The 22794-nt window shown below is 45.6% G+C and overlaps 1 protein-coding gene across 6 annotated transcripts in view; it reads left to right on the top strand.

The window, feature by feature from the left end:
• Creld (Cysteine rich with EGF like domains) overlaps nt 1-22794 on the top strand; it is a 45417-nt gene that overhangs the window by 18870 nt on the left and 3753 nt on the right. For 2 of the 6 annotated variants that reach the window (XM_077690650.1, XM_077690647.1), the window contains exons 6-11: nt 1397-1485; nt 11063-11291; nt 14101-14196; nt 17445-17540; nt 18638-18652; nt 18829-18846. In XM_077690650.1, coding sequence (XP_077546776.1) covers nt 1397-1485; nt 11063-11291; nt 14101-14196; nt 17445-17540; nt 18638-18652; nt 18829-18846 — 543 coding nt within the window. The remainder of the gene's footprint in view (nt 1-1396; nt 1486-11062; nt 11292-14100; nt 14197-17444; nt 17541-18637; nt 18653-18828; nt 18847-22794) is intronic. The other 4 variants (XM_077690651.1, XM_077690648.1, XM_077690652.1 and 1 more) reach the window with 2 other exon arrangements.

Here is a 22794-nt window from a genome sequence, read left to right on the forward strand (position 1 = left end):
AATGCTCATGTGATAATTTCTGGGCAAAGAACATTGCTTAGCTATAAAGAATTCAATCTTGGGGTTGACAAACTTAATTTGCCTTTAGTGCCCCTTCACAGTGAATACCAGCAATGTGACACTGTTTGGAAAGGCGGTGCTTCGGAGCACTGGGAGGATTTTTTTTTTTCCCCCTTTTGGCAATACTTCATGTGTGCAGTCGAATCCCGCTGCAATGAAATTGACAAGACGTGTGAAAAGTTTCATTGAAGCGAAAATTGATTGATTGATTGATTTTAGGGTTTAACGCGCCGACGCAACGTAGGCGATGAGGCGCGCCGTAGTGGAGGGCTCCGGATTAATTTTGACCACCTGGGGATCTTTGACGTGCTCCGAAATCTCGTACACACGGGCGTTTTTGCTTTTCGCTGCCCCAACACACCACGCAAGGGCAAGAAAAATAGCCCTGTAAACTTTGGCATCATTGGCAGCATAAGTACAATGTTTCGAAAAAGGAGTGATGCGCAATTGTGTTGTCTTTATCAGCTAACAAACGTACCGATGGTTATCTGTTTTGTTCCTACACATAAAGAGCGGGGAGAATGCAGTCGCAAAACATGCTGCTGTACAACACGACGTATCTACCGAGCAGATTACTCGCAGATAACTACTAGGCCATCAGAGGCCCCCCTCTTGCTTGTGGCAGGAATGGTGCCGTTATCTTATCCTCTGGCTTGGCACGGGGGCAACTGACCTTGGTAGGCAAGCCGCGTTTGCTTGCCTTTATCGTGACCGTGTGCTCGCGATTCAAATAGGATGATGCAGGTTCAAGACTAAACACGAAAACATTATTTTTGTTTTTGACTTCGAAGAATTGTGGAAGGAAAACTGCAATGAAGGCTGCTCACAACGCATACACGATGGCTCCGCACCAGCACCAGGGCGCACTCGTGCGCACGTTCGCGCCGCGCGCAGTTTCAACTGGATACGGATTGACTGTAGTTTTGGCTTGGCAAAGCAAGCCTGCACGTCATGTAAAGACGGCCAGCCACATCGTTATCGCCAGCAAACAATAGCATTCATATACGAGTTTGTTTTTGTTTATGAACGGCGATGTGGGCGCACGACGCAAGTTATTCGGTGAAAATAAGCTCCTTGAACGTATAAAAAGTTACAGATATGTGGCGTTATGTTTATTTTATCGTAAAATAAATGTTTAAACCCAGCCCTAATCAGTGAAAATTTCATGAAAGCGAGAGCAAGCCAGACAAATGGTTCGTCATGGCGAGGAGTTCGTTGCATTGATTTCTATGGCTAGCTGACGGGGAATTGGAAATATTTCGCTAAAGTGGAAATTTTGCTCAAACGGAGTTTGTTGTATCGAGGTTCGACTGTATTGTTCTTTTGTCTTCCCCAGCCTGCTGTCCAGAGAACTACTACGGACCCAACTGTGATCCCTGCACTGGCGGAGCAGAGAAGCCGTGCAATGGGCATGGGAGGTGCAAGGTAACTGTGCTTTCTTTTTCTTGTTCCAGCATTTCACTGGAATGTGCGGCCAGCAACTCATCCCTTAAATTGCAGTGGAACGCTAGGCATGGCTGCTCCGAATGCTTTGAAACCAGGACCACTGGCGTGCCCCTCACAAAACTAGTGAGGCCACACATACGTGATGTACTGTGATTGGCGGGCTGATCACAGTGCGGACGCATTTCCTCTCAGCTCCAGAAGGGCTGCGATGTTTTGCTCCTGCGGGGCATGTCCTACATGGCAAGTGTCACGTGGTACACTTTCACCTGGATATATCGAACTGGGATTGCAAAATAGCACAATGTATCGATAATTGGAAGGATAAAATATGCCCATCTGAAGATTATCTGGTAACTCCACACATCAGTGAGAGCTTTCTGTGATGGTGGCAGGTGCTGACTTACTGATATGTTCCTCAAAGCACAGAAGATGCAAGCGTGATGACCTACGCACTTTATTTAGTGTGAAAAGCATCCGTGAGCTTTGCTTGCTTCTTCTGGGTTGTGAAGTTATCAAACTATTTTCCAGCACTGTCCGTTCCACCGCAACAGCAGCGAATCACCCTGAACGCTGACGCACGTGTGCATGATCCCAGAGGGAAATCACGACTCAGATGCTGCGTTCTCGGGAAGCAATGGAACACGTGCTCTGAGCGAGGCAGTGGGCGCAGCTTTGTCTTCGAAGCTTTGTCGCAGCTTTTTCTTCTTGTTCCTGACCCATTGTTGCCCCCGCCTGCGCCCATCTTATTCTTTATTTGCAACGCCCTCCCCCGTCCCCAGGCTGTTGTAGGTGGTTGAGAACATCGTCATAATCGCTAGTAGATCCCGCTTCTTCGTTGTCGGTGATGTCTACCGCGATCCTTGTGTTGGTGCAATCCGCGAAACCCTGCTTGTCCTTGTCAGCACCTACAAACTCAGGAACAAGCTCTCAACTTTCTAAATTCACACTCGAGGCACGTGACGGTGCCATCTTCGGCGTCCGAACACCTCTCGTCTGCAGCCACCGCAAAGCCGCTTTACGGAACAAGCTGCAGGAACATGCACATGAACCACTCCAAAATGGCTGACCTGTGTTTCCTCCACCTTTACATTAGCTTTTTTGGGCAGTATTGCGCTCAAAAATAATGAATTTCGAGTGCCTTTGCTTGTGACGACGTCTTTTCACCAGCCTTCACCTATTGAATGATATCCACCTTTGTCGCTATGTTATTGGTTCGTATTCGCATCCTCTGACTAACGCCTGACTAGCGGGCAACTAGCCGATGTCAGTAACCAAGTTTGACACGTGACATTTCTTAGTAGTCGTAACTAGCATTGCTGGTATTCGGAGGCCGTGATTCAGGTTTAGTAGCGTTTGCTAACTCGAGCGGGACTAGGAAAATTTTAGTCGAGCTCGGGGCTTGTTTTGGTAGTGACTTAACATGGTTGCAGTTTGTGAGTACAGCAGGGCTAGCTAGAACGGAAAATTTTTATTGGAATATCTGCTCCGCAACGTGCACGACATTCTCCGTGAATGTTTCAACCAACCTTAATTTTGAAATGGCTATACGTTATGAACGCGTCTGTGGGCTAAGAAACCAACCATGAGAAAAGTGCATCTCGAGGTCGAAGTACTGCTGCTAGCAATGGAGCACCCCGGACGCAATTAGCGCTGTCTGCATCAGAACTAATTTATATACGTTTACACGACAATGCAACCTACAGTCAAACCTGGATATAACGCAGTTGACAAAAAATCACAATTTTTCGTTACATGCAGGTTTTGAGTTGAGGCTCACGTGAATGAAGCAGAAACAAAACCAAATTGCTAGACATCAGTGCCGGCAAATCCACGCTTCAAGGATTTATTTTACAGTGAAGAACGCCGTGATTTGTGCCTGCTGCTTTCCCACTGGCTTAGTCACTACACGGCACTACAAAGAAGCAAGTTCATTTACCCCTGTATTCACAAACGTAACTTAAGTATCACTTTTGCCTTATGAGTTTTTTTTTTCGGTGCCTTAACACGTTTCAAGAACCACATGTATGCTGAAAGGGAGCCTTTTCGAGAACTTGATGCTCTTTTCCGCACTAAAAATTGTTGAGAGGTTACTAGCTGTTATATTGTACCGGGAGGCGATGTTCTGCTTTTTCAGCAGCGAAGACGGCCTCTCAAATTGCGAGCTTGTCTTGAAAAGCCAAACTTTTCATTTTCTGGCAGCAGAACTCGTCACCGACGAACCGACACCACAGATAGCAGTGGAGACGCGTTACTACACGAAGGCCGGTGGACCTAACACCTAAACGACCCCGCACTCATACGTTCAAACGCAGTGTAGTTTGCGGTGTGGGCAAAATTCGCTATATTAGTGCAGTTCTCCAGCCTATTTTTCAGAAAAAGTGCCAAGAACAACGACGCATCAGTGTAGCAAATTCATTACATCGAGGTCAACCGTTGCGATGCCTTCATTACATACAGGTCGAAAACACACGGGCTTCAATGAGGGTGCGAATGGGGAATTGAAAAACTTCGTTAAATGCAGGAATTCGTTACATAGAGGTTCGTTACATCCAGGTTTAACTGTACTAAGTCAGGTATCGTTCACAAATCCCCGTGCATTGGGAGAAGGTACCAGCATTAATGCAGCGTTCAACCAACCGGTGAATTGAAAAGAATGTGTCGTCTGCGCCACTCCAGCACGGCCGAACAGCCCCACAACCCACCCGCCATTAAAAGTCCGGACAATCATTGCAGTGCTTTCTTAATTGTAACTGGGAGAAAACTCGTTGCGGTTCAGGTGAGACTTTTGACAATCTCAGTGCAGAAAAATACACTCTACACTCTTTGACGGTCGAAAAGTCTTTATTGGTTTTGTTGGATGATTAAAAATGCAGACGATGACAATCGAATGTTGTTACGGCATACCAGGTGATGATTTAGAAGCATAAAACACACACCACAAAAGAACTCTACATCAAACGCGGACAATTTTTTCTCGTCCTCGTTGCAAATTTGTTCCATACGGGAACGCCACTAAATTTTGCGTGCACACTGCTTGGTGTTACATACACACAACTCTATAATAAAGAGAAAAAGCAGCGAAACCTACCGTATAAATTATTCGTTACACCACCTACACATAAACAAAATGCTGTCACCATAAGTTACAATTGAAATATAACTGTATATTTATGGCCGCAGATAGCTAAGAAACCTTGACAACGCTTTAGACAACACAAAAGCTTCCGTGTTACCTTTCACCAACCTAAATGTTCATGTAAATATCCAAATATTCCAACCATGGACGAGTCCAGCTATTTGCACAGCAACCTGCTCCACACACACAGCACTGCATTCGAACACTTGCTAAAGGGGAAATTTTCTTCTGCAATGAAATCGTCGGCTCACGCATGTTTCAGCTGGACGAACACGCTAGGAGATGTGCATTTGCAGCAACGATGTTTACCTCCATCTACCAGTTGTAACTGGCAGCAAAAAGCGTACACTGAAGAAACATGGTAACTGGTAACACTGCAGTAAAAGCGCCAATGCGGCTGCTAAATGGACATCATAGAAAAACTTTCTTCCCTTTGGCAACAGCACGCGAGTCATGGATCATGGATTTAATGGTCACCCCATACAGTTCCGTCAGCTACGCTTGCAGGCCGAGCAGCGCGTCCCCTCCGCTCTCAAATGGACTCTCTCTTGGATTGCCAAAACAAGCAAAAACAGAGGCTCATTCCACGGAATCAAGAGTAGGTCGGTTAGGTTGTGTTAGCTGAAAAGAGAGAGGTAGAGCAACGGAAGCGGGTGACAGGGTCTTGGCTGTTTTCTATTTTTTCCGCGCTCAGACAATGCGCGGTTATCACAGCGACGGAGGGAGGTAAAATAAAAATACATATTTTCGTTGCTGCGCGTTCCAAGCAAGCGTCAGTTCAATGGGACTGCCTGTGAGCTGTAGTCTATCGGCGCCGATCGTTTCCGTAATGCACTGAGCACATGCCGTACGCCGGCCACTTCATCGCGAATTCGAGTGATATATGAGCACTTTGGATGGTTTAAAAACTTTGCAAATGGCCACTGTGTAGCAAAAATTGTGCAGGCAATGGAGGCACTCGGAGCCACAGGCAGGCAAGCACACCGATTGGAGTTGACGGGAAGCAGATGACAAGACAGGCAACAAAAACCAAAACGAGAGAAGTTGGATGGTGAGGCATATATTTAGCCGTAGCCACAGCCGCTGTCCCGTTGCAAGGGGGAAATCTCTTTAGTGCATGCGCAGCGTTTGCTGAAAATGTAACAGTCGCGACTACCTCTTGACTACTTAGTCAACACACTTTGATGGCGACGGGAATGCGGTTTTGGTTAGTTGGGGCCTAGTGAGCACTGACTTGCTTTTTAGATGCAACGCATCTCATTCTCGCCCCTCTGTCCTTCCTGCGTCTGTCCGGCGTTGTCTGCACAGCTGCGCCTCCTCTCCTCTCTCCGATAGCGAACGCTCTCTCCCAAACAGCTGCGGGTTGGCGCAGCGTGCTCTGACTCCGTTGCTAGGCGCCGGTGGGTGGCGCTGCGCGCACTGCGCATGTGCAGTACTCTCTCTCTCCGCGCTCTCCTCTCCTTCGGGCGCTGTGAATATAAAGCGGCATGCCGCACTCCGACGGTCTCAGTCGACGGTCGTCCGCGTTACGCTTGCACTCTCTCGCAGTACTCGACGATTGCTTGATGCAATCGTTGAGCCCCTAACTGTGCACTTTACGGACCACAGTGCACTCATTCTCGTCTGCAATAAAGACCATACCTGAGCATACGTGTACTGCATGTGCATTGCATGGTGAAAATGGAAAATTACGCCCACCTCCCCTTCGCGTGAGAATCCTTGCTATAAGCGTAATCAGTATGATGGAAAACGCCAATGGAACCCCCCATGAGATGCGTTGCATCACACCAGGGTTCCCGTGAGGGGAAGTGGGCGTAATTTTAAGTCTTAAAGGGCTGGTGAAGAGCTTTTCAAAAAAATTTTGTTGGGGGCATTACATTATGGTTTTCCTGATGCTGAATTTGAAAAACTTGTTTATTTTGTGTGTAAATACACCCAAACCATCTTTTTTCGTCAAAACGAACGAACCCTGCCCGCGGGCGCGGTGAGAGCCCTGGCTCCTTACGCGATTGGCTGGCGGCAGATGACGTCATATTCGGAAGTGCCGGCGCTGCGGGACCGCTCGGCCTGAAGATCTCATTCTGTTCCCGTTCAGATACGGGCTAGAAGGTCCTCTGGTGAATGGAAGGCTCACACAATCTTTCCTTAGAATAGGAGAGCCTGAGGTAAGTATAAACGCAACAGGTTCTCTTGCGGCGAGCTTTAGAAAGGGGTTCTCCCCCGACGACTCATGGCCGACTTGTTTCTCGGGTGCAGGAAAGTTGCGCAGATATTGGTTCGCCGCTTTCACTACCAGCGCTAGTCACAATTCCTAGCACACTTTTTCAACCCACCATCATCCCCATCCTGGAACGTGGAACTTTGTTTTTACATTTGGACAGGCGGCAACAAGCTCTGCAGCGGCCTACGATGCACACAGGCAGCACGACCGCCGCCGGTTGCCGTGTCGCGCAGAGGTGCTGGTGCCGGGTCGCTGCTCGGCCAGTCAGCGGAACGTGGCATTGCTGCACATACGCATGCTTTAGAATAGGGGAGCCGAACATTGGTTGCCCCCCAAACGGTAGAGGAACCCAAGCGCAGCACGCTGGTCCTTGACGAGCTTTAGAACGCCTTCCCCAACAGCTCCAGCCGGCTCAGGTTGTACGGATCGCCGCTTATGTAGGGACTTTAGGCTTACAATTGCGAATGACTATCCTTAACACAGTTTTTCACCACACTATCATCCCATTTCTCGCATGTGGAACCTTATTCCTACGTTGATAGGCATTCTAGCAATTGGTGCTGTGCTCATATTCTTGCGTGCAGGTAACGCCATCCATCGGCCTCTCGCCGCATCTCGTGGTCGGGCAGGTTCGTTTGCTGCCGTCGACGAGCCTCCGCGACCGGTCGGCGGTCCACATCGCGATACAAATTCGATCACCTCTTTCGAAATCACCTTGGATGACAATCACTAGTACAATTTTTCACCACACTATCATCCTCTCTTGCAAATTTACTTTGCTTTTCGCGACGGCCTTCATTCTGGATAGCAGCGAAGAGTGGTTGCTGCCGCGGCATCTGTGGTGCGAGCCGTTTCGTGTGCCGTACGGGCATGCACGACCGGGGAGTGTGCGGAGCGCTTCCGCACGCAGAAAACACTTCATCCTTTCAGCTTGCTTGATTTCTTCTTAAAATCTAGCTATTCAGCTAAGCTGTCGTGACAGCCAACAACGTTGATCGGGAAAACGAGCAAGGAGTTTGGGACGCCCAGAGCGCTGTGGTCCCACAAATTTTCTAATTCCCTTATAATAATGGATCAGGAACTTGGGGTACCTCCGTATTTGTTTGAGCCCGTCGCTTTGCGTATGAAGCACAGAGCACCCGACGACACGGCCGGCCCCGCGACTACTCGTGAAGGCAATGTAGTAGGCACGGGCGCTCGGGTAGGAAATCTCAGGTATCTAGGAGTCGCTTTAGGGAATCGCGCAGTAACATTACGGTTAAAAATCAACGCGGAAGCAACTCTAGACAATGATGATTAATAAAGTGCAGATTACATGCCTGCTTAATTCGGAACTTCACCCAGAAAACTGGGACACAGCGAAGCGGCGGCGCACAGCGCTGGCCGTCTTCCGAATATGATGCTACTTCTGGTCGCTGCCGCTCAGTTTCTCGCTCTTCCGGCGATGCGGCAGGGAGCGGTGGGCAGGGCGTAGGGTCAACTTTAACGACGAATACCGCTGTCCCCAAGCTAAAAATGACGAAAAAAACTTTACAGGCATAAACTGACCAATGTAATAGTTGTAAAAAGTAGAGTTTTGCCCGGTTCTAAAAGCACTTCAGTAGCCCTTTAAGTAGTTGGGGCTACTAAGTTTTTTCAGCCCCTGGTTACTGACTGTCCGTGAATACGCGCCCTTGAGTTTCTTTGTGACCAAAGCTCGGAAACACGTGACACGGCACCACAAGCAGAGCAAGCATGGACCAAGCCACACCGGTCTCTATGCGCCAAATTTCTCCGGCCGGTTGCCCTTCATCCTTCATTGCCTTTCACGCCAAATCGCTTCCCATGTTCTGGTTACCATGTGGCTAGCCCCGTGTCAACGCCGCAAGCAGGTGTCGAAGGCCACCCAAGGGACGCAACACTGCCTCCCTCTTACCAAGCACTGCAGCACGCACAAGAAGTCACTCCAGAATCCTGTCAGGGGAAGCGCACTTGCAGGGGCACTTGGGGTGTGGCATTTGAAATATCAAAACAGGAGTTAGACACACGTACGGCAACGCTATACTTCTGCATCAGTTTTCTTAGGGGATGGGTGGGCTGTTCATTTTCATTTTCATTTTTATTTTTATTTTCCTTAAAGACCCCCAAAAAGGGGTATTATATGAGGGGTGGTGTGGGCACGGGTAACAGATTTTGTAGCCACAAAACAAAGATTAACAGGACAAATAAGTCGTTACTTTGGCAGTGATGGTAGCAATATGGGGGATTCGATATATACTATGATTCGATACATCGGGGATTGACTATGGTAGTTTGTGTGACCTATGTCGTAGAGAGCAGTCCAAAGGAACACCAAAAACAATAACAAACAATAGGCAAGTAGTATAAGCTCTTTATCGGCACTCTGCTTGTGGCTCATTTGCAGCTGAAGCACTGTTATGCGTGGTGAGCAATGTTAGTGGCCATTGACAGTCTCTCAGACCTATTTGGCTCTGTTTGCATCAACAAAAGACTGTGCATTGCTTGTGTTACTGTTCATCTGTCACACCAATCAGCCGTTCCCGCATGAATAATACAGCAGACTAGATTTTACCTTCAGCGGTAGCTACATCTGGTGGAAGTCATCTCGCAGTCCTGTGAGGAGCATAGGTATCATTCCAGGAACACTATGGCAGGGCCCCCATGCTAACTTTAAATTCGACCGTAGTACATTTAGGCACTGACGAATTTACAGCGAGAAAGGGGCATTTCAACCATGCATTTTCACAGTGTCACATTGTCGCTGGCTTGCTGTCGTGCGACGGGCTGCTTGTGAACAGTCGTGGGCACGTTACCAGTAAAAAGTAACAGTGGTACAGTTATAGTTACTTGAGCCAAAAAAGCAACTCTGTTACAGTTACAGAGCATCCAAAAGTAATGTGTTACAGTTACTGTGAAAAAGTAAGGTTACTTTTCCCCCAGTTTGGTGCGCGCGCTGTTAGCTGGGAGATTAGCAACACCTATCGGCAAGCGACTGAAAGAGATAGCGCTTTGCTGACACGTCAACAATTAGTGGCCGATACCTGGCCATCAGCTGACCTGTACCGACGACTTCACGTGTGTCTTGTGACAGGTAGGCAGTAGGACGCTGTGCGAAACAGTAGTTAACGTCGAGGTAATGCTTTTGAGCTCACTGGGACACCTTATGTGTGCGCCGCCATTCCCGAACCCGCACATACCCATTGATAAAGCAACACATGTGGTTGCTGGCATGCGTGCCATGCCAGAGAATACAACACACGTCCATGGTGCTGCCCAATTTTCAGTTCAAGAAGAGTTTACATATCAGTGCGTGCCCCCTCAAAACCCAAAACAAAATGCCGTCAAAACAAATTCACATCATAAGTCTCTCTGAGTTCTCTAGTGAGAGTGTTGGCTTGTGTTGAGAAACAAAGTGTAGGGAAGGGGACGCCAATATGCCTGCATGCTCGGTGATTGTGGTTCAGCACACTCAACGACGGAACTAATGCGAAGAAACGATCTGTAGCAAACACATAAATGCGAAGAAACGATCTGTAGCAAACACATATCTGTCATGCCAAAGAAACTGAAACGGAAACCAATTTATCTGGAACTACTTTGGCGCAATAACACAAAACAGTTAGATCCCCCACCCCGTAGGTTTCTCTCCATTGCCACCGAAAGTTGTCCCCAAGTATGGGCTGTTTTTCTCGGAGGTAGTCAGCTCGTCGCATCTACAGTGCTTGGGAGGCACAGAGGAAGGGCGAATACGCTAAGCCTTTTTGCTGGCCCTTTTAAATGAACGATAACTCAGCTAATACTCGGTGCTTTTAAACCATTTTTGTGGGAGGACACTCCTTGGATAGTACTCCAGCGACTGGGCACGTAAAATTCAAACCTGTTTAATCCAGCTTAGGGCCCCCTTAACAAGTGTTGCTGTTGGATAATTTATAAAAAAGGAAGTAACTGTAATGGTATTTTTTGTTAAATTTACTGTGTAAAAAAGCAATAGTGTTACAGTTGCAAGTTCCTGTAACCTAAAAGTAACTAGTCACAGTTACAAGTTACTGAAAAACGTAACTAGTTACCGGTAACATGTTTCTAGTAACTAGTTACTGCCCAAGTCTGTTTGTGAACATGTCTGCAGCACGAGGCCACCTCTGGTGATGCAGTGTTCCTCAGGGCTCGCTGCTTTCCCCCCTACTCTTCTTTGACGACAGGGTTCGGGGACCCGCAAGGGCAACGGCAAGTGCGAGTGCCACGCGGGCTACAGCGGAGAGCTGTGCAACTCCTGCACTGAGGGCTACCACGAGGATGGGATGGTGAACAACACGATCACCTGTACCCAGTGCCACCAGTCGTGCAAGGGCCCCTGCTCTGGACCTGGACCGCTGGCTTGCACGGAGTGCAAGGATGGTTACACCAGAAACGACGAGCTTGGATGCGTCGGTGAGTGGCGTATGGGGGAAACGGGAGGTGGATACGGGAGTTATTTGGGAGTGTTGTGCAAGTGCTTGAAACTATGGCCATTCAGCTAGGAGCAACCTATCCTTGTCGTCAACCCACTGAAACAGTAGGCCTTATCTTGTCGACTGCTGAATTGCCAAATCTCTCCCGATAAATGTTATCTGCAGAACTGCTACTGGTGTGTTTGGCTTGGGAGCACTGATGTAGTTTTTGCTTGACTTTCAATACAGTGATTTCGTTTGCGTAGCCGTCGGTGAAAAGTGTGAAAGGCGCTGACGTGGTGATATCTGGTAAGGAGCTCCAGGGCTCCTGGAGCTCCTTGCTGCTCCAGTGCTCTGCTCCGGGACACTGCTCCAGTGCTAGTCAGAAGGTCCAAAAGTGTCAATCGATGAACGCTGAGAATCTTGAGTGAGGTCATCAGCCGTTTAGAAAACTAAATTACCTTCAAAGTAAAAAAAAAAGACTTCTGGAGTGCTGCTTCTCTGCAGCACTGTTTGCAACCCTTTAATTAATTACTGGAGCTTTTAATTCAGCGTAAAATGTGCACAAAGTGGGCAATGCTGATACTCCTTGTGCTGCATCCAAAGCCTGTGAACTCTGGTTTTCTAGCGGTAGCATTCACACAGTAATGTAAGCGGGACAAATTGTTGCACAAATAGTATAGGCAAATAAAAAAATCAAGCTTGTTCTCCTGATTTCTGCCCCACTATGTGAAATTTTGAGCACCAATTCATTGTAAACTTGCTTCCAGTGTCCATCCTAAAGGGTGATAAATACGAAAGATCAGCTTGGTTCATTAATTAAGGGAAGACATGGCTCTTAAAACATTTTTTATTATTTTTAAGTAAACTCTGTGAAACTTGTCAGTCTTGCTGCTTTTTTTTTGCACTCATTTCTAATATGCCATTATTGTTTGAGTGAGTCAATTGGTTCCCAAGATAATTAGAGATAATTAGCCATTTTTGGAGGAACAATAGACAAAACAGTGTCAGTCCTCAAGCTGTAATCTTTATATTTTCCAATACTATGAACCCCGGTGGATGCAATAAACGAAGCGGTTTTTTGATGCATTACTTGGAACTAATTTTACAGCTCATTAAACTTTGGTGTTTGAAATGCGCATTCGAAATCGTTCCTTGCCACTGGTGCCACTGAAGTTTAATAATGAGCTGTAAAAGTAGTTCCAAGCGGTGCATCAGAAAAGTGATTCTCTCATAGTACTCACCAGGGTTCATCGTATTGAAAAATATAAAGATTACAGCTTGAGGACTGACACTGTATTGTTCCTCCAACAATGGCTAATTCTCTCTAATTACCTTGGGAACTGATTCACTGACTCAAAAAATAACACCATATTTGAAATCAGTGGACAAAAAGCAGCAAGGCTGACAAGTTTTATAGAGTTTACTTAGAGCAGTGACCCCCCCTTAATTTAAAAAGACTTAGTCCCGATAACAATAGCGCCAATTTTATCGCAACCTTCACATGAATAATGGAGTCGTTAATAAAAACAGATGCAGCAGTGGCGACTCGCCAGCCACTTTCAGGTGATTTTTTTTATGGCTTCATATCTTGTTTTTGTGATTGCCGGCCGTTGGGGCCATGGAAATAAAATACAAGTTTGTTTTATTCGAAATATTTTGTGTTTTGTGGAGCCCCCGGCGCTTGACCGGCAGCAAACGATGCCGTATTCACGGAGGAATTGTTTAATTTAGGTTAAAGCTTTGATTCTCCCGCCAAACCGTGTGTTTTTGTGACATCTGCCATGAAGTCCCAAAAGTGGGTATTCAAACGTATTTCCAGTGCATCGTTAGGCTCTGCAGCCTTGCTTGCCGCCAGTCCTCCCAGACGGCGCTACCATACTCAGCCGTGGACTTTTGTCTGCTGTTGCTTTGTTTTTGACCATATTTGCACCTGGCTCGTTGTTGTTACGGTAGAAAGTAATCATTTCGTGAAACACGTGGTATCCTTGAGAAATAGTGTCGCATAGGACAGTGTCGCGTATGCCAATCGGCCAGTGTCGTGTAAGACAACTCCAAAGCGGTGGACTGCTGTGCAGCTAAAACAAGCATAGCACGCCCAGTACCAACAGCTGTGCGCATCGGTACTTCTATGTGTACGTGCATTTTCGTAAGTTTCATTGTTTACGCACCAATATTACTCCTGTAAATGAATATGCGTTACATTTAAGCACAAATAGCTCATTCGGCAAGCTTTTAAGCCATGCCATATTTGCGTTTGCTTTTGCCGGCCTCAGCCAACCCCAGAGCTGGGCATATGACATCATAGGTTCTGTTGTGGGAAATAAGCTAGTGGGTCGCATGGCCATTCCCTTTTTTACTAATTATATAGCTTATTTCAGCAAAGTGTACGTTCAAAGCGGTGTCAGTAGGATTGTAACAAGGCAATCCTTAGAATGAACCGAACTTGTGTTTTGTCCGCATGGCCCCTTTAAAGTACTGGCATTTTCCCTGACTTGGTCATTTAAAAGTGCCTTTCCATCTGGCCCACATAGGACCCGCCACAGGACAATTTGGTATCATCATAGAGATCTCGGAACGTTTTCGACTTTTATTTTTGTGTTGCAACGTATTTTTCTATGATCTATCCCAGCTGAGTGCTAGCAAAAGCTTTTTATTTGCAGACATAAAAACATTGAGTAATGAACCTACGTACTGTGGGTTCTTTTTTAGGTTGAGGAAATTTTTCAATATGGTAAATTTATCTGTTTCTCCAGTGGCTTTCTTCAACATTGCTTTGACCATGCGGAACTCTCCGCTGTTCCTTCCAGACATTGACGAATGCGCGGAGGCAGGAGAGAAGAATCTGTGCGAGAATGAGAGGAACACCTTCTGTGCCAACAACGACGGCTCTTACAAGTGCATGCGTGAGTCACCTGGTCTCTCTTTCCCCGCACATTGGCCTTGATTATCAATTTTGCTTGAAAAGACATTGATCGCAAGCTATTTACCATAAGGAAAAAAGGAGTTGTACCAGCAAAAGACAAACGATATGCCGTCCTGCAGCGTCGGTTATAGCTGTCTCAGCTCTGCTTTTGATGCTAATGTGTGGGAGGAGAATAATGAATGAACGTAAAGCATTCCAGCTGGGTGGGGTAGTAGTAGTGATTGTAATAATAACAAAAAGGCATTGGTGATTAGAGGCAGGAAACGTCTACGCAGTGTAGCACGTAGTACGGAATAAAATTGGGGAAGTGCTGCACCATTTGCGCCATGCTGCGCCAAACCACTTTTCCTGTGCCTTCCTGTTATAAAAAACAGTACAGTCGAACCCCGCAATAACGAAACCACTGGGGAAAAACCGAAAAATTCGCATTTACAGGAATTTCGTTGCCACGAGAAGGAAACACAAACTGCAGGAAAATCACCCGCAAACCAAAAATTCGTTTCCGAAAGTCAGTTATAATACTTTGCGAGCCTTACCTTGCAGTATCTTCACAGCTTCACAGCTCTCACACTACAAGAAATGGAAGAAATGGTTCATTGCTAGTCGTCACCCACGCCTAATGACTGGTTCAGAGTCGAACGCATCCAAAACATCCCAGCGGGTTCACCTTCTCTGCACATTTTTTTCCTTGGTCCTCTTTACCGAGTACCGTATTTACCCGATTCTAACGCGCACTTTTTTCCCCCAAAAATAGGCCGAAAAATCGCATGCGCGTTAGAATCGGATACAAAACCGAAACTGCCGAAACAGCGGAAATTTCGTTTGACCCATCGCCATCGCCATCTCAAGATGGCGCCAAAGCTTTCAGCAAAGATTTATGGACGCAGCAAGCCTAGGCGCCTAGGCCTTTCTATCGGCGTTCACACAAATCGTCAAATCATTTCACTTGCGCGCTTGATAACAGCAATGGCAGCAGCGGCTCCCACGCGTTCAAAACGAGCACCTCTGGAGAAGCTCTCGGGATGGGCGTGCGAGGGGTGGGCCACGATCCCATAGACGTAGGTTGAACGTTCGTTCAGAAGTGTGGCACCGCGAACGCGCTTGAAGGCACCGAGGCTGAGATGTTGTGGGCAGCGTACAGCGACGAGGAGTGAGATGATTGAGAATACTTCGGGAAATAAATCGCCCGTTTCTCTCGCATTCGTTTGTCTGGGTCACAAAGTCCCGTGCGCGTTACAATCGGAGGTGCAAGTTTTTTCGGTTTTTTTGCCAGGAAAATCAGGGGCGCGTTAGAATCGGGTAAATACGGTATGTTCGAGCATGCAAGCGAGGTCCAGCTTCTGCTGTTTATGAACTCTGCCAGACAGTGGCACCTCGTTGGTTCGGTGCTGGTCACAAAACTAACTGAGCACCGCTTGTTGAAGTCCAGGGAGGCCACAGCCCGTAGAGTTTCATACTAATATCCACTGGAGGGAAATCTGGTGCCACTGTCCAGGGGAGCCGCGCTTCGGCGAGCGTTCCATCATGTACCGGGCAGGCACGTTCCACTTGTCCAATGCTCACGAACAGGCTGGAAAGTCGGCTCTGGCTGCAAAAACGCAACAATATTACTATAAAAGGTTATTCAAATTTGTTTCGTATTATAAAATTGAAGCTCCAAAAAGATTAATTTGTCAGTAATTATTTAGATGCTTCATGCACGGTGAACAAGAAAAAAATGTTACCCTTTTGGCTTCGAGACCAAAAGAAAGCCATATGGGTAACTAAGCCAAGTAGGCAAGGAACGTCGCTATCTGCAATGGCACCGCCCACGGCGGCCTGCGATCGCAGCGCCAGATTTCCGTCTAGTAGATATTTGTATGAAACTCTATGCCACAGCTATCACTATTTTCTTTTGTGCATGTGCGTCATTAAAGAGGGGCGTCCTTGCTTTTCAAAATGGTAGAGGGAGCTACGTGCTGTTCCAAACTTGTTGGCGCTATCCTCCCTTACTCCACTTGGGCCACTGGCTTGGGCAATGATGGCTCTCTTATGTTTTAGGCTGCCTTATTGTAGTCTAGTTAGGTGTAGATATTTCAAGCATCGCTTATTTTTGTTGGTACTTCGTTGTTGCTCCGTCAGCTATGATGCTTTAATTATCAGAACGTATGTTTTTCTAACTTGTCAGAAAAGGTGGCGTGCTCAGTATTGATAGAATATTGAGTAAAGCCATTTGAATTTTTTTGTGTGCGTGTTCACCAGAAATGGAAAATGGCAAATAAATGATGCTTGACTCTTGAAATCTGCTCCCAAACAGACTTGCACTGCTCCAAAATTCTTTTTTTAGTGCTCCAAAGCTGCTCTAAAACTACCCTTTTACTGCTCCAAAGCTGCTCCAAAACAGTGTTATTCCTGCTTCCTGAGCTGCTCCGAAAAGTTCAAGCCTGCTTCCACTCCTGGGTATTATTTGTTCCAGTGACTACCATGAAAGCGCTATTCAAAGTTCTAGACTAATCTGTCATCCATGTGCAAAAACGACTTAATTTTTAAGTTAACTCTGTGAAACTTCTCAGTCTTGCTGCTTTTCCCCCACTGATTTCAAATATGCCTCATTTTTTTCAGTTGGTCAATTAGATCCCAAGATAATTAGATATAATTAGCCACTTTGGTCAAACAACAGACAGAACAGTGTTGGTTTTAAAACTATAATCTTTATTATATTTTCCAATACTATAAACCCTGGTGAATGCAATAATTTTAACAGTTTTTTGATGCATCGCTTAAAACTAATTTCACAGCTCATTAAATTTCAGTGGCACCAGTGGCAAGAAACCATTTTGAGTGCCCTTTCCAACACCGAAGTTTAATGAGCTGTAAAATTAGTTCCAAGTGATGCATCAAAAAACTGCTTCAATTATTGCATTCACCAGGGTTTATAGTATTGGAAAATATAATAAAGATTACAGTTTTATAACCAACACTGTTTTGTCTGTTGTTTGACCAAAGTGGCTAATTATATCTAATTATCTTGGGAACTAATTGACCAACTGAAAAAATGATGGCATATTTGAAATCAGTGGGGGAAAAGCAGCAAGACTGACAAGTTTCACAGAGTTAACTTAAAAATTAAAAGGAGCTGTTTTAAGACCAGTGTGCCCCCTTAAGCTCTCTACCTGTTTATTTAGGTCTGTTTTTTCCCCTACTGATCAATTACCTGTGCTTCTGCCTCGCAACACGACTCCCCCGCAGTGTGCGACTTTGCGTGCGACAACTGCACCGGAGACGGACCCGACAACTGCGTCGCGTGCGCCAAGAATTACATCCTCAAAGACAAGACCTGTGTTGGTGAGTCTTGCGTTGGGTGTTGTGAGGGAGTTACGTTGCGAGCATTTCTCTTCGCATTTCTGCATGTCCACCCATCCTGCACGAAGCATTCAAACTTTCATGGCAAAACACCCCTGGCTATGTCTGGTGAATGGTTTTGTGTGCAGGCTTAAAAAAGAGAGAGAGAGAGAGAGAGAGAGAGAGAGAGAGAGAGAGAGAGAGAGAGAGAGAGAGAGAGATGTTTTCAGGGTAGACTTTTTAAAGAGACCATGTAGGCAACGTACAACATTTCTTTAATCAAAATTTTTCGTGGCAGAGTAACAACCGTGCTGAGTTTAATGCAGACCTTACCTAATTAGGCTCGGTAATTAACCCAGGTCGCCAGTTTTCGTATTAGAACATGGAAGAGTTTAGTTGGCGGAGCTTGAGGCTTGTCAGCTGAAATGACTACGATACTAATGGCCACACCATCACACGGGTGAAATGCCCCACTTGGTGTTTTACTAGCTAAGATACCTATAGCCAGACATTGAGTTCCTGATGGACTGCGTCCCTTGACATGCAGGTACCTAATACACGGGCTGTCCAATCTTGCGCGATTTCTATGTGCACATTCTAGAGAATTCTAACTTGTAGCGGGGCTTGGAAGTGGACAGGTAACATTAAATCTGTTCTTTTGAATGGAAATTTCTACGCAATGGAAGCATATTTCCCTACAAACAAAATGTGGGATGTTGTGAATTCCCCAATCATTCAAATGAGGCAAATGGCATGCTATCTTTAGGGTCTCTTAAAGTTTCGTAATTGATGCAAGCTTAGATCTGTACCATCCCATGGTGAATCGGCACGTGGGTCACGATACAACAGAAGTTTGTCGCATTTTCGGTCCATTTTTGGGAGGCAGCATATTTTTCTTTTTTTCCCTGCAGAAGTGCAATTAAGAACAATTTTATGTTGACTGGTGGCATCTTGTTTTGAGCTTCCAGTTGCCTGATTTCTGCTTATTTTCTTGTATTTTTTTTGCATGCTTAAGTAAACTTACCTGTGCTTTTGTTTGGAGTAGTAGCTCCCTTTTCTTTAATGCTTCTTTTACGTTTTGTTTTGGTTTCTGTCCACAGATGCAACCGATGAAGGTACTGTAGACGTTTTTTTGTTTCGAAATTCCCGCCTTTCTTCTTTGCAAGAGTTTATGCACATTTCTGCTGTCTGCATTCAGCGCTTCTGACTTCATTCACCACGTTCAATGTTTCTTCTTTCCTGTGCTGTTTATGTTGTACTCATGGCGTGTCCCCACTTTTGTCGCATTTAGACGACGAAGAGGGCGAGGGTAAGTAGTACCAGGCCATTTCTACAGGTTTTTGTTATCTGCGCTGTTTCTACAGCTGTGAATACAGTAGTGTATAGCGCGACGAAAGTGGGTCATACTAATGGCCAATATGGGTGATAGTAGGATCACGCATCAAGGCAGCTTCTCTTTAGAGTAGCATTTATCAATTTCATTTGCAGCTGCTGAAAACTTTGGAATTTGCAGGGGAGCCATCCTTTTGTGATTGCTGGTTAGAGAAGGAACTCGTTTAAAGGGCCCTGAGGTGGATTTGTCGAGCCCTTTGTTGTTAAGACATTTTGCTATCGTACTCGAGTTATGCGTTGTTCCAGCATTTAATGCAGATGGTTGGAGCCTTAGCTTATTTCTGAGAGCTTGAAAGTAACAGAAACGTGGGTCTCGTTTCATGACTGCCTCGTGAACTACCACAGTTGCATTGCTGTGGCTTCCAGCGTAGTTTAAGGCATATAGTTTGCAACATGTGATTAAAGTAGCAGTGCAAGGGTGTGTAGGTCGTTCTAAAACCATTTGTTTATCTGCTCTGCGAGAGTGGTTTCTCAGTACAAACATCCATACAATGATCGTGGCTGTGGGTGTTAGAAGAAACTGGGAGGCTTGGGTTTTTCATGCACCTTGGGGTGATATGAGGCGGGGTGGCCTGTTGAAAGCATTACCGTCATTCCACACAAGATCGGTTACGGTGGTACAGGACTGGAGCCGGGTTGATTGAGGGAAGGAAGCGTTAGTTTGAAGCTGGCAGCGGGCTTTTTCGTCTTCTGTGGGAAGTTTTAGATGTGGGGCGGGAGGGTGTTGTCGAGTCAGTCTATAGTGCTGCATGATGTCTTAGGAAGTGACCAAAGGGGAGAATTCTAGTAACTCCCGTGAAAGATGAGGGTGCTGGGTTGCTGATGGTCAAAGGCGTTACCCGTAGATGAGGAGTGGGCTGACATCCGTACAAGTAACTGACTGCCCTCTTTGTGTTTATGTTGTAAGAGGAGCTTTGACATGCAGCTTGTGAGTTGGTGATTTGTGTCGGTGAGTGGGAGTAGGTAATGGTCTAATTGATGGCTAATTCTTCAGCTACCCACAAGGAGAAAGATTTGATTGAGGTGCAGGCAGTAATGGTATCCTCGGTTGTGACTGCAGCCACCATACGGGAGCATAGTGCTGGAATTTGTGCTTCAAAGCTTTTTTAAAAGGCTTTATGCTAAAAGGAGGCATCCGAGCATCTTTTTAGGATGAAGGACGGGGCAACATCGGTGGTTCGAGGGGGTGAGGAGACACTATATTAAGTGGATATCTTGTTTCGTCACACCCCTGTGACAGTTGGATATGCAGCACAGCATGCGGGTTACTCAATCAAAGGCCAGGAAGAGTTTAGATGACGTTTAATCATTTCACGTGTTGGCCTGAGTAGTGAGCCAAAGGATCTTGACTGAAGAGCCTGGGAAGGTAATATGGGTGTGTGGGAGTGTCGGAGCTTTCAAGGTCAGGGAACTGTCAAGGTCCAGTGGCATTTTAACTGATTAAGTAACATCTACATGGGGGGTCAAATTTACATTTAAACACTACATTTTGCCCGGTTCGCAAGTGCATGTCATATCTGCACTCTAGTACAGCTTACAAAAATGACTAAAACAAGAACGATTGGAGAAAAATCGTACAGTGGGAACAACGCTGCCCGTATTCCAATTTTGTCAGTTTCGCGAGATTGGCAGTCTTCATTTATGAGCATGTTGCTGTACAGAACACAGAGTTTCTGGTGTTACTGTTCTTAGCGTGTCAGCATCTATGAATGGAGAGTTAAAATAAATTAACGAATAATGCATTCAACCGTGAAACTCATCACGGAAATGATGTTTACACTGGGATAGGACTGCACCTACGTTCTTACATGAAGGCCTTCCTTAGCTCTTCTGCCTGCACTTGGCATGTTGGCATGCTGCCTTTGGTTCTGGGGGGGAACCTGCTTTGAAGCCATGCATGAATTTATCGCTGCGGTCTGCTCAAACGCATGCTCTGGGCTTCCGCTTTCTTCATCTTTTCTGTCCCTGTCCTCACATTTATGTTTGTTCTGTTCTCTTTGTCCTTTCCGTTGTGTTCGTTTGTGTTGCACTGAGAAGAATTCCCAGACGGTAAGTTGTCCAAACATTGTTCTTTGATGCGGAGCGACATTTAAGACGTCCTGTGGGTCTGTAATAACCCTTGTTAACGTGTGCAATGTACATTGTAGTGAAAGCCGTGTTTTGTCGATGTTACAAAAAAAAAAAAAAAGTCTTTGGCAAAAGTGTTTTGTAAATTGTGGTAATTTTATCTCAGCGGGATGTATAAAAAGTTCACCTCACTAGGCAAGAAACCTGGTAAATCTTAGTTGCTTTGCTATGGGTGCAAAGTGTGAGGAATTGACCCTTTGATGCCCTAAGCCTTAATATGTTGCTTATTAAGCGTGCGAAAACTTCTTTATGATCGAAAAGGATTTCCGATATCACAAATATGAAGTCAGAAAAAAAATTTGGTTCATTAGGACAGACACAAGGACACAGTAGGCACTGGGAAACACTGAACACTGGCTGCCCATATAAATATCACTCGGACAAGACAGCTACCTTGATGAGCATGATTTATGGCTCAAGTGAGGACAATAACGTGAAGTTTGTATTGCTATCATTTGTAATAACGACAAAATTGCACAATTTCACTTACCTGTCACTAGCTCATTGAGTCCCCGGGGCTCGATGCGAGTTGGCACGCATAAACAATACTTTTTTTAGCACACGGAAGTACGTGCTGCCCTCTCTTTTTTTAATTTTTGAAGGTCCGGGAACCTTTGTCTGTCGATAAATGGTGTTAGATGTCGAAAAAACCACAAAGTGCGAGAGAAAAAAAAATTGAGTTGATGCTCCTGAGCAACATTGGGCGTCAAAGGGTTAACTGTGATCGTCTGTGTGCCAACACTGTAGTACTTGGCTGTTAGTGTAGGTTATACTTTTAAACAGGGTGGTAACTACCATTACACATGTTTTGGCTGTGTTCAGTTGAGGAACAGTCACAGCTCTGAAGATATTCCGTGTGGAAAAACTAACCTTTACGCAGTTAGAAAATCTGTAGTATTTGAAGTTCTCTTCGTGTACTACTGCAACACACATGTCGGTAGCCCATGAAGTGATTCTCAGTATCTTTTCTAACTTTGGAACCGAATGTACCAAACTGGAAAGTAGTACGGTGCTACCAGTTCCACTTAACTGTGAAAAATTTTGCTCAAACCTCTTTATTTTAGACTTGAATCCATTTAGTTGTGTCTCAGCCACTAAGTAAATGCAAGATAAGGTTATGAATCATTACAGCCACACAGTGCACTGGAAGAAATAGCTGGACTGCTTTGCACTTTTGTGGGCACTTTTTTTTCTGTATTGGTTTTACTAACTTCAGAAGTGCACTGAACAACAGAGAGATTACTTCCTATGTAGTGAACACACTATGTGCTAAGACAGCAATAGTGGCTGTGCATTAAATTTCACTATTTTAGTTGCGGTGTGTTTACTTCGATGCGGAGAGAATAGAAATACACTTCAGATTTAGTTAATTACTACACTATCTATCTTTACGAACTTCCTATCTTTACGAACTTCAGGGCAAACTAAATGATACGAGAGTCCCCGCAATGGCAGGCCTCCTGAAATACCACTTCTCTTTGACATATGTGATAGTAGCAGAAGTTCTGAAAAATAGATCGTGGCGAAATGTTGGGTGCATAGAGCACACGTTTACCTAACATATCCACCCAAGAATACATTTGTATGTTGGCCATAAAGTTACCCTCCAACATCACCTCCTTTTAGCAGTGGATAGAAGGAAAGAACAGTAGAAGTCAAAGAGAGATGAAATGGAATTTGGGAAGTAGGTTGTGAAGAAATGAAATAACAGAGGGGTGAAGACAGTGAGGAATTGATG

The sequence above is a fragment of the Haemaphysalis longicornis genome, unplaced genomic scaffold (assembly GCF_048455015.1).
Source record: "Haemaphysalis longicornis isolate Haplotype H1 unplaced genomic scaffold, Haemaphysalis longicornis Haplotype H1 scaffold_10, whole genome shotgun sequence".
NCBI classification, from domain to species: domain Eukaryota; kingdom Metazoa; phylum Arthropoda; class Arachnida; order Ixodida; family Ixodidae; genus Haemaphysalis; species Haemaphysalis longicornis.